General features: G+C 45.0%; 1 protein-coding gene across 4 annotated transcripts in view; it reads left to right on the forward strand.

Moving 5' to 3' along the window:
- The window catches only part of DYRK4 (dual specificity tyrosine phosphorylation regulated kinase 4), a 48440-nt gene extending 38703 nt beyond the window's left edge, over positions 1-9737 (forward strand). For all 4 annotated transcript variants that reach the window (XM_083440736.1, XM_083440734.1, XM_083440735.1 and 1 more), the window contains 4 exons: positions 1016-1076; positions 3977-4106; positions 5471-5634; positions 9384-9737. In XM_083440736.1, coding sequence (XP_083296862.1) covers positions 1016-1076; positions 3977-4106; positions 5471-5634; positions 9384-9652 — 624 coding nt within the window. In that variant the 3' untranslated portion in view covers positions 9653-9737. The remainder of the gene's footprint in view (positions 1-1015; positions 1077-3976; positions 4107-5470; positions 5635-9383) is intronic.
- The last annotated feature ends 2365 nt before the right edge of the window (positions 9738-12102 follow it).

Consider the following 12102-nt stretch of genomic DNA (forward strand, 5'->3'; position numbering starts at 1 on the left):
CCATGCCTTTTGAACAGGTTCTCACCCTCATCTCACCAGGTTTCAGTCATGCTTGTTCACATGAAACGAAGGCATCTCTTTCATTACCTGTGAATTTTAACCTATTAAAGTCTGAGGAATCCAATGTATCAAACAAAATTTTTTTCTACCACAAACATTTTAAACACAAATTAGCTAGCGTATGTCTCAGAAGATGCACACGCACAATTGTTTTCTGTGCAAAATATGTCCTTATGAAATAAAACGTTGCATTTCAGTAATGACTTGCATACAAGTGGCATTACACTGGCATTAGAGTGCCTGTGAAATGTTTAATATCCCCACAGGAACTCATACAACCCAGAACACAAAGACCAAAATATCACCTAGTGACGGGGAATTGAAATGTGGGATAATAACACAGACCTGTTGGGTGTTTCAATGATTACAAGAAGATTATGTGTGTTAAGTGATTTAAACACTCTAACTCCCAAGTATTAAAAGCACCTTTCTGGCATGCAACAGGCCCATAGAGTTGACCCAGAAAAAGGAGGGCAGCACTCTTTGTGAAGAACATGAAACTCAAAATGTACCATTTAACAGAGACACTCTCATTTGATTATAAAAGTCAGTTTCTAAATTGATTTAGATGTACAGAGATTTTATTAGCTCCAGCCCAGGTTTTTAAGATAGTTTTGAACTTTATTTCTGTCTCCTGATACGTTCGTTCTCCCTACCAGTTTTGGGCCAGGCATAACTTTCATTTTTAGCCGTTGATAACAGTGATGAGGAGTATCAGATCCAGTACAGATAGAAACCACCAGTTAGGTTGGAACCATTGATGAGTTCCTCAGAACACTTATTTTTACTGTTTGTGGTATCCCCCCCCCCCCACTTTCCAACTGACTGCAATAAAATAAAAAAGAGCTCAACCATCATATCAACATGTCCTTCATGTTCAAGGTGTAAGACCATTGATTTGTTATATGTACTTAACAGAGGTGCTGTTCTGGCTGACTTTTTGTGTGTGTTAAAGATACTAGGTCTTCCACCAGCTGATTTCATTCAGACTGCATCAAGAAGGCGAACGTTCTTTGGTAAGTCCCATGCTGTTACATGCTGTTATTGACTTACTCGCATAGTGCCCATCATTATGGTGGACAGGGCATTTGTGGAAGAAAGACCTTCATATTGTATGGTGCTTTGTGCAAGAGGGGGTCGCAATGCATATTTATTTGCTCTAGATACACACCCCAGCCTCTGAGTGTTGGAGATTTCATTTTTTTAAAAAAAAATAATATTTATTACTTTTTGAACAATTTAAACACTACAAAAAAGAACAATACAATACAATACAAAGACATAGTGTTATGTAATAACACTAACACATTAAACTAACAAAGCCAAACAAAAACAGTTTAAAACACTCAAACAGTTTCAATATCTTGTCTTTCATTCACTTATTTCACCGACCTCCTCACACCTCCCTTTTTGTATTCCACTTCTATCAATTATTTCAGCAATTCCTTTCCATCTTTCTCTGTTTTCTGTCCTATAATTATCTTAACACATTCTAACCTTATTTTACCTATAATATTCTATTAATCTATTTATACTTGAATCCTTATAACATTTCTGCTAAAGCCATATAACTTCATTCCACCAGAGTGTTGGAGATTTCAAGGGTGCTAGCACATGCCTTCGGTTTCGTTTCCTTGGAATAAGAGCAGTGCAGACTAGGGATCGGTCTTGCAGCTTGTCTACATTCATTTAGTGCTCGTTGTTCTTATCATGCCATCTGAGTTTGGGCTGATTTTGCAGTTTGGGCTCAGACTATAGTGCGCATGTTGACTCTGTTGCCAAGCTCTGGTCTTTCGAGCCGAAAAATATCAAGCTATAGCTTGAAAATGTTGCGGCTGGTGTCAACTCTAATGCAAATCATCTGCCCATGCAGCACACAGAAATGGCACAGAGAAGAAGAATGGTTTTTATTTTTAAACTTTCTATATTATATGTTCCATAATATTATATGCAGATGCTTTAATTAAGCCAGTTTCTAAATGATTGCCCCTTCCACAAATTAAATAGTATTTATTTGCCGTCTCCCCATTTGAGAATCCAGCCCCCCTTCACTTCAACCAGCAATCTCATTTTTTTGCCTGCATGACACAAACATCTAAACAGTATTCATTTATAGTTCAACTCAGCATTTTCTTCTTGGATGAGACTACCTAAAATACCTTCCTCATTTCCCTCACGGATGAATACTTAATCTTTTAACTGTTGCTGTATTTGCCTGAGTTATCCAGGTATTTTATCTTACAACAAAATAAAATTAGTATTTTGGTACGAATTTAGTGGGGCTTCCCAAACAAGGCGTGCCATTTCCAATAAAAGCCATGTCCTAATATTGGAACACAAATTTCCCACAGAAAACCATAATAATAATAATAATAATAATAATAATAATAATAATAATAATTTATTATTTGTACCCCGCCCATCTGGCTGGGTTTCCCCAGCCACTCTGGGCGGCTTCCAACAAAGATGAAAAATACACTAAAATGTCACATATTAAAAACTTCCCTGAACAGGGCTGCTTTCAGATGTCTTCTGAATGCCAGGTAGTTATTTATCGCTTTGACATCTGATGGGAGGGCGTTCCACAGGGCGGGCGCCACTACCGAGAAGGCCCTCTGCCTGGTTCCCTGTAGCTTTGCTTCTCGCAATGAGGGAACCACCAGAAGGCCCTCGGAGCTGGACCTCAGTGTCCGGGCAGAAGGATGGGGGTGGAGACGCTCCTTCAGATATACTGGACCGAGGCCGTTTAGGGCTTTAAAGGTCAGCACCAACACTTTGAATTGTGCTCGGAAACGTGCTGGGAGCCAATGTAGGTCTTTCAAGACCGGTGTTATATGGTCTCGGTGGCCGCTCCCAGTCATCAGTCTAGCTGCCGCATTTTCTCCCTTACTGTTCTAGTGCATTTCCAGGTTGAATTCAAAGTACCTCTGAAATCTTACTGCACCCAGGAGCCCAGGGAATCAGATTAACTGCCTGCTCCCATATAAACGTGGCTGCCCTCTAAGATCTCCCCAGGCTCTACTCCAGGTGCCCCCTTCAAGCGTTCCATGGGCTGGGGATCAAACATTTCTGTGTTGGCCTTGTGGATTGTGGAATAGGCCTCCCAGAAATATCATTTATTTTATCTTTAGGCACCAAATTACTCTCTTGTGCTTTTGGAAAGCAATAATAAAGTATCTATTGCTAGTTTACTGTTGCGTTGAATTTTCTTTGTTGTAATACATTTAGACCAATGGTTGGGGTTTTAAAATTTTTTTGTGGATTTGAATGTAATTGTTTTATTCTGAATTGTAAACCACCTTGAAGAGATGGAAAGGTGAGATGTGTTTTAAGTATTTATTCACTCGCTTGAGGCTTTTGTTGCACTTTTGGCTGCAATACATAAATATTAAATTGTTAATTTCTGAGAGCTTTTTCTGCGAGTGAAAATTACTGGTTTTGTGAACAACATTGGCACTCTTCTGGATCAGAGATTCAAACTGTTAGTCTATGCTGCCAAAATCTTCCCAGGTCTCTGATGGTTCTTCTAATCTTTTAATCAAGGTGGGTTTTAAGTTTACCCACAGAGCAAAAAGCTTCATGTGAGCTCTGCACTGTAAGGTATTTTTCTGTACCTGTGAATTAAGCAAAGTTACACCTGGGGGCGTTTGCTACATTACTAGGAATTCCTGGCTCCTAACAGCACCACATTTGTTATGGAGTCTGACCATAAAAATAAGGAATGGGTTTTTGTGGCAAAATGCACTTCCAATTGAATAGGGTGGACCCCAACATTACAGCGCTGGACATCCCTGTTCTAAATAAATATTATCTGAGCAGACTTAAATCTTCTGTGGACTTACCTTTCCAGCATCAAAACTTTAAATATTGTGCAAATGTGTATACAGTTTTAAAATGTTGCTTTTCTGTTTTAAAGATTCCAGCGGTACTCCAAAGAACCTTACAAATAGTAGGGGGAGAATAAGAAACCCGAACACAAGGGAACTGAGCGCTGTATTGAAAACATATGATGGTGCATTTCTGGATTTTCTGAAAAAGTGCCTTGTGTAAGATAGCTTTCGTTTGTTTTGCCCATTGCATATATAGGCTCTTAAATCCTGCTTTTCTGTCCTTAAGCGTTGGTTAAATGTCTGGAGCTCAGTTATGGTAGCAATGTTAATTTTGATTTGCTAATTCCCCATATTGCCAGAGCATGTAATGAAAATGTTTTGCAGAAGGAAGCAGCATATTTCACACGGGACTCCAGGAGTTCTTTGGAAGTTTGTCAGAGGTTTCTCAGTTAGTATATCAGTCATGGTGAACAAACTTTCCTGAAAGGCGGCTTGGCTACCACTGCATTATCTCTCCAAATAATGTGCAACTTTAAAGAACATATTGGATGTGTTCCATGGTGTTCACACCATGCGCTAATGGAGAGTTATCCTATTTATGTTTTCCATAAACTTGCTTGGGCTCCATGGCAGACATGCAGGGAAGAGGTTCGTTGATAGACAAGTTTTAAAACCACTAGGTTAGGGTGATACTAGATGGGATCACAGTCAGCATGTGAGCTGGCAGAATTAAAGGCATGATTTTAGAAGTGTAAGGCCACAGTCACTTGGTGGCTTGGGAGTTATTGGTGGCTGGCTGCAAAGGTGGCTAAAATTACATCTATTGCCCTTGAAGCTCCCAGGACCCACCTGACTCCTTTCAATGCCTGTTAAAAACCTACCTGTGCATTCTGGCATTCCCAAACTGATCTCCCTCACCTATTTTTCTTCATTTTGCCTCCTTTCCGGCTCTAAGGAGAACAGGTCCTCTGCCTTTTTTGGGGTGCAGTGCCTATATATTAGACACTCAGATTTTTGCAGAGTGTATTATGTGATGTGCAGTGATGAAACTGCTGTGAAAATGCAATTACTGACGCGGGTGGCGCTGTGGTCTAAACCACAGAGCCTAGGGCTTGCTGATCAGAAGGTTGGTGATTTGAATACCCGTGACGGGGGTGAGCTCCCGTTGCTTGGTCCCTGCTCCTGCCAACCTAGCAGTTTGAAAGCACGTCAGGTGCAAGTAGATAAATAGGTACCGCTCTGGCGGGAAGGTAAACGGCGTTTCTGTGCACTGCTCTGGTTCGCCAGAAGCGGCTTAGTCATGCTGGCCACATGACCCGAAAGCTGTCTGCGGACAAACGCCGGCTCCCTCGGCCTGTATAGCGAGATGAGCACCGCAACCCCAGAGTCGTCCGCAACTGGACCTAACGGTCAGGGGTCCCTTTACCTTTTAAGGTCACACCATATGAGTGTGGTGTTTTTGTGTGCTGTCACATGTAGGATAATGTGAGTAATAAACCCTATATGCACATAGGTTTATGTGTGTATAATACATGTGCATCATGCTCCATACTGATGTTCTCCATATGTTTTATGTCAAGATGGAAACCTTCCCTGCGCATGACTCCGGAAGATGCAATGCACCACTCCTGGATGCAGGACCCATGGCTACACAAAGCAAAACAAAAGCCCAAGCCTACTACGAAGTCGGGCGAGGCAGAGAAGAAGAAGGAAAATGCTCATAAGAGTGCTCAGCCAGAAAGAGGTGGACTCATAGTTCTTGGTTCTTTCTTCCCCCCCAATGAATTGTCTTTAAATCAGTGGCGTAGCGTGGGGGGTGCAGGGGGGGCCGACCGCACCGGGCGCAACATCGGGGGGGGGGGCGCGCTCGCACTCGCAGCTCTCTGCCCCTACCTGGCTCACTCACTCTCTCTCACTGCAGTGCTGGCTGTGCGAATCCGATCCGAGCCGCCGGGTCGCCGCCCACTGTGGAGGGGATGGTGCCAGGCATGCGGTGCGGTGCGGAGAGAGAGCAAGGGACTATCTGGGGGAGGGACAGTGCAGCGGGGGGGGGCGCAAATTACTTGCCTTGCCCCGGGTGCTGACAACCCACGCTACGCCACTGCTTTAAATAGGTATTTCAGAGGGAGACAAACCAGAACCAAAACACTAGGAAGCACCTGCCAAGTTCAGCAGCATCTTGAGGTGTGCTTCTCTCTCCTTGGCAGTTTGCATCTTATGGAAACCAGAAAGGCCACGTTATGGGATACTAGTAGCTGAACCCAGCTTCCAAAGAATTCCAACTCCAAATAAAGAAGCAGCAGCAAGTTTCCATCCTTTATGGTTGAAAAGATATGTTCGAAATAGTCAGTGCCAGGGGACTTGTAGCATAAGATTTTCAGTGATTGTACGGTGGGCCTGCAGCACAATACAGTGGTGCCTCGCAAGACGAAAAGAATCCGTTCCGCGAGTCTCTTCGTCTAGCGGTTTTTTCGTCTTGCGAAGCAAGCCCATTAGCGGATTAGTGCTATTAGTGGTTTAGCGGCTATTAGCGGCTATTAAAGGCTTAAGGGATTAGCGGATTAGCTGCTAAAAGGCTATTAGCGGTTTAGCGGCTTAGAAAAAGGGGATGGGGAGCGGAAAAAAATCTCAAGACTCGCAAGACATTTTCGTCTTGCGAAGCAAGCCCATAGGGAAATTCGTCCTGCGAAGCGCATTGAAAAACGGAAAACCCTTTCGTCTAGCGGGTTTTCCGTCTTGCGAGGCATTCGTCTTGCGGGGCACCACTGTATATGCCTCCTTGCCCTTCCCCATGATGGGCAGAAGCAGGGAAAATATGAAAAATAAAACTCTTTTCATGTAATGTATTGCAAAATTGCATAGCACTTTGATAAACAGATTATACAAAATAATAGAAACAATGCACATTTACATAACCTATACATTTCACAGACTCTATTTGGTTACCTTGCTGCACATTTTGTTGCTTTCTACCCAACTCAGCTTTCTGTTCCCCTAAAGTGTGGCGAGCAGGATAAAAAGTATGATGTGACCGTGCCTCTCTGTTCAGGTACCCCCAGGGAGTAGTTGCACCTGTGTGGGCAATTTCTGAAAGCAGAGGGCCGTGCAATTGCCACATCACAAGTGCTCTCAAGCTCGGGTGTCTATGCCTGAGCCTCGCAAACCAAGGGGGAGTGAGGAAGTCACTTAACAAAGTTAAGTGGGGGGGGGGGGAGAAACTTATGTGGGGTGGCAGGGAGAAATGAACTGAAAATATACGGTAAACATCATTTTCCTTGGGTGTGTCCTCCAGTTCCAAGACCAAGTCAAGATATGTACACACAAACACACACGCTGTTTGCTTTGGGGTTGGAGGAAGTCTGTCTTCTGCTACTGCATTTGCTAAGAAAACACAGGCCATTTGATGTCTGTTTCCTGAGCCCAGTTCCCCCTCACCACCAGCTGTTTCAGGGACAGAGGTTGGTTGCCTATGTTTGCCGTGGAAAGAGAGGGAGAAAGGAGGGACTGAGAACAGAGGAAGCTTTATCTCCCCAGGGATTGATTATGAAGGTGGAGAGAGTCCATCAGTGATGGACAGCTACATGTTTGTAGTGTGGAGAGACAAAACGGGGAGGTCCCACCCTCTCTGCTCCAGGTGGTGGTAGCTTCCAGAGACATCTCGCAGAACTATTTCGAGATCTCATTGGAAGCTGCTGCTGCCGCCGCCATTTCTCCTTGCTTCTCTGGCAGTTGGCAGCAGGGGTGAGCAAAGGCGTTCATGGGATTCTGCCGCCCAAGATGGCGGCTTCTATCAGCCTCATGGGTGGGCCGGCCCTGGTGGTGTACTCAACCTTCCTGTTCTTTCAGCCCACTGCACTTATACCTGTTTAGGGAAGCTTTTAATGTTTGGTGAATTATTGTATTTTAATGTTTTGCTGGAAGCCGCCCAGAGTGGCTGGGGAAACCCAGCCAGATGGGTGGAGTATAAATAATAAATTATTATAAATCATTATATTACTACCTGCACCACTCACAGAAACCTCAAGCAGGTACAGGTATCTCTAGCAGAGGCTGCCTCCCTGAGGCATAGCCCTTCCCCACAAATCTCAGAGCCACACACTCTTCCCTGTACAACATGCATTTTACTCTTCTGTCCAAATTCAGGAAAGCTCTGCAAACATTTCTGCCAACCTGCTGTTCTCTGCCCATCACAATCCCAAAGCATCACTTTGAGAAAGAGGCCCCTGTTATTTGTGTCTTAGGAGGAAAAAAAGGCATGTGTTTGCTGGAGGTTTCTTCTCTATCTCTTGTTGCCAGGGCTAAGCAGCAGCTCCAGTATTGGCCCAGTAGGACTGCCTTTGACTACAGTCTGAGCATGCTCAGTGCTGGTTTCCCCAAGGCCGCACCTCAAAGCACGTTCGTTGCAGCTAGCCAGGAGAAGGCTGTTGTTGTCAGTTTCGATAGCTGGTTTTTATAATTAATATTTGTCAAGAGAGAGCAGTGGCGGACAGTTGTATGTTTGTTTCTCTAGGTTTTTGCTTAATTGTTTGCGTTTATTTTTGTGAATGGGGAGGAGGATTGAGAGATGTGGCTTCTGTGTGTCTTGCAACTTTCAACACTTAGATTCACAGAACTGTCAAGTTGGAAAGGACCAAGAGGGTCATCTAGCCCAGTTTGCTGTAATGCATGAATCTTTCACCCAACGTGGGGCTTGAACCCTGAGCAAATTACATGCTGCTTGATATATAAGCGATATATAACCTGTATGCAAAATAAGTGGTTTGCAAGAAATATTAAAATGATGACTACAGTTAAAAACAATTCTAAACTATGCCAGCATCCACAAGGCTGGATACAAAAGTGTTTTAAGCAGGTGCCAAAACCTTACTTGAACACTCCTCTTTGTACAGTGGTGCCTCGCAAGACGAAATTAATTCGTTCCGCGAGTTTTTCCGTTGTGCGAGTTTTTTCATCTTGCGAAGCACCACTGCAGTTAAACACTAACAACGGCGGGGAGGGGCGGGGAGAAGCAGGACAGCTGCCGCAGCCGGTACCTCAGACTCACCCGCGCCTTGTGGCCACCGTGCGACGCGGCTGCTGAAGGGCAGCGGGGCTCAGGAGCACGACTCCAGGGAGAGAGAGGCGCTGGCGGCAACGGCTCTCTGAGGGGAGCGCGCGTGGGGGGTGGGCAGCGGCGCGAGGCACTAACCGTCAGCGGGAAGGTGGGAGGGAGCCGGAGGAGCAGGGAAGCGAGCGTACGTGCGTGCAGTGACCGTCGCCATGACACGAGAGGCAGGGCCGTTTCGTCTAGCGAAGCAAGCCCTTAGGGAAATCCGTCTTGCGAAGCACCTCAGAAAACGAAAAACCCTTTCATCTAGCGAGTTTTTCGTCTTCCGAGGCATTTGTCTTGTGGGGTACCACTGTATTTATTGAAGTCCTAAAGCAATTCTGAATTCGCTGCTCCCTACAGGTAATACATTTTCTCTTAAATTTTGTGTCTCCCCTTTCCTGCAGACGAAACCACACGGCACCAATCTGCTGGAGAAATAAAATCTGATCCCGCTGAAAAGTTATCCGTTGCGATTCAGAAATTATCTCCCATCATAACCTCCCAAGATGCAAACGAAGAGGAAAAGGAGGATTCCAACAAGCAAGAAATTCCAGAAAAAGAACTGGAAACCCTGGTGGACAAAACTGTTAAAAGAGAACAGAGAGACCATAGGACTGAGAAGGCCATGCACAGAAATACAAGCATCTTGCCACCCATCAAGTACAAGCAATGACTAGCCCTCTTTGCATATCATTTGTGGTCTGCTTTTAGGTAACCTTTTTTGCTGTAAAATGTTCAAGAGCAGAAATTTAACATAACGGTCTGTATACGGTCTGTGCACATTTCTTGGTGTGGAGGAAGATTGTATGAGTGGAAATGGGTACTATCGTACAGTTCAAATAGAATATATTTTGCTCTGTTGAGGGGCAGAAATTAATTTTGTTCAGAACAAGGGTGTGGCTGATCATTTTACTTGTGAGTACTGCAAGGTGACGTGGTGTGGCGCTGTGGGTTAAACCTCAGCGCCTAGGACTTGCCGATCGCTTGGTCGGCGGTTCGAATCCCCGCGGCGGGGTGCGCTCCCATTACTCGGTCCCAGCGCCTGCCAACCTAGCAGTTCGAAAGCACCCCCGGGTGCAAGTAGATAAATAGGGACCGCTTACCAGCGGGAAGGTAAACGGCGTTCCGTGTACTGCGCTGGCTCGCCAGATGCAGCTTGTCCCGCTGGCCACGTTACCCGGAAGTGTCTGCGGACAGCGCTAGCTCCCGGCCTATAGAGTGAGATGAGCGCACAACCCTAGAGTCTGTCAAGACTGGCCCATACGGGCAGGGGTACCTTTACCTTTACTGCAAGGTGAAGACATAGGACCTCTGTCTAACCTCCAAGACATTTCTTGCACAGCTCATGGGCTGTTATTTCAGTCAGGGGTTTGGTTTTTTTAAGTGTCGTATCGTATTTTATTAAATTTGTATACCGCCATATATCCATAGATCTCAGGGTGGTTAACGACACCAGAAGTGACAGGTGTTAAAAAACCCCCACAACTTAAAACATTCCCCAGAAAAGAGAAAGAAAGAAAAAATCAGAAAGAGCAGCAAGATAGGGGTACCACAGCTCTGCATTGTGACCCCAATTCAATAGATAGGAGCCCTATAATTTGCACAAGAGTGATAAAGGGGCATTGTGTGAGACCCCTGTACACACACACACACATTTTAAATGCCTGTTATATATGGGATAGGGATGCGGGTGGTGCTGTGGGTTACACCACAGAGCCTAGGACTTGCTGATCAGAAGGTCGCCGGTTCGAATCCCTGCAATGGGGTGAGCTCCCGTTGCTCGGTCCCTGCTCCTGCCAGCCTAGCAGTTCAAAAGCACGTCAAAGTGCAAGTAGATAAATAGGTACCGCTCCGGTGGGAAGATAAACGGTGTTTCTGTGCGCTGCTCTGGTTCGCAAGAAGCAGCTTAGTCATGCTGGCCACATGACCCGGAAGCTGTACGCCAGCTCCCTCAACCAATAAAGCAAGATGAGTGCCACAACCCCAGAGTCGGTCACGACTGGACCTAATGGTCAGGGGTCCCTTTACCTTTACCTTATATGTGCTACCATTCCAGTTTCCAAGATAAGCTCTCACATGAATTGTGTAGAGATCTTGAGAAAACAACTTTTTCTAAACGTGTTGTTGAAATCTCAAGTTCACCCTCTGTATCCAGCGACTGACACCACAAGGCCACTGGAAGCAAAATGGCCGGCTTGTGCTCAGGTGAGAAGCAAATGGGAGGAGGGGTTTGGTGTTAGAAGCCACCCACAGAAACATCACCACACGTGACAGGTTTCCGTCATGGTCCTCCATGCACCAGAAGCAGTTTAGTCATGCTGGCCACATGACCCAGAAAGCTGCCTGTGGACAAATGCTGGCTCCCGTGGCCTGAAAAGTGAGATGAGTGCTGCACCTTTGACTGGACTTAGCTGTCCAGGGGTCCTTTAACTTTACCTTTTATGTTTCTGGTGAGTTTCCTGGAACAAAACAATATCTGGATCAGCCTTTCACCAGAAAGCCTCAATTCTGGGGGAGGGGTTTGCTCCCAAATTCGGTTTAGCCATGACTTGGTTGGAATCTCATAATAGCACAAGGTTCCACAACACAGATGATGTCGCAAAATGATTAAGGTAGCCATAAAATCTTGATTGCTGCGATAATATTGAAATTACTGCTTTCTAATGGAAGCACTGGAGGGAGCCATGTGGTTTTGAGCTCTGTAAAAAAAGTATTTTGAGCTCAGAGGAGGAAATTATGCTTTCAATGGGAGTGGTATCTGAACTCAGCTCACCCGCATAATTTTGTAAGCATTCATAAACGATGGCTTGCAGTGTCAACTTGAAGTCTGAGGGTATGGCTGGTCCCTCTGTCAAATAACTTTTGTGCTCCTGTGAAACTATAAATCATTAGTGCAGGAAGACTTCAAGGGCTCTGTGGCCTCGCTAATAAGCCTCTTTGCTCTAGAGAAACTGTAAGAGATGGAATATAATTCAAATAGCATTGGTGGCAAAGAATGCAGTATTTAAAACGTTTGCAACAGAATAACTGCTGCAAGAAAAACAATTCAGATCCAGTCTGCTGGATCAAACTGCCCAGCTAAGTCCAGCATCCTGCTGTCACAGTGGTCAACCAGATCTCTGT

The sequence above is a fragment of the Podarcis tiliguerta genome (genome assembly GCF_965153285.1).
Source record: "Podarcis tiliguerta genome assembly, chromosome: 5".
Classification (NCBI taxonomy): Eukaryota; Metazoa; Chordata; class Lepidosauria; order Squamata; family Lacertidae; genus Podarcis; species Podarcis tiliguerta.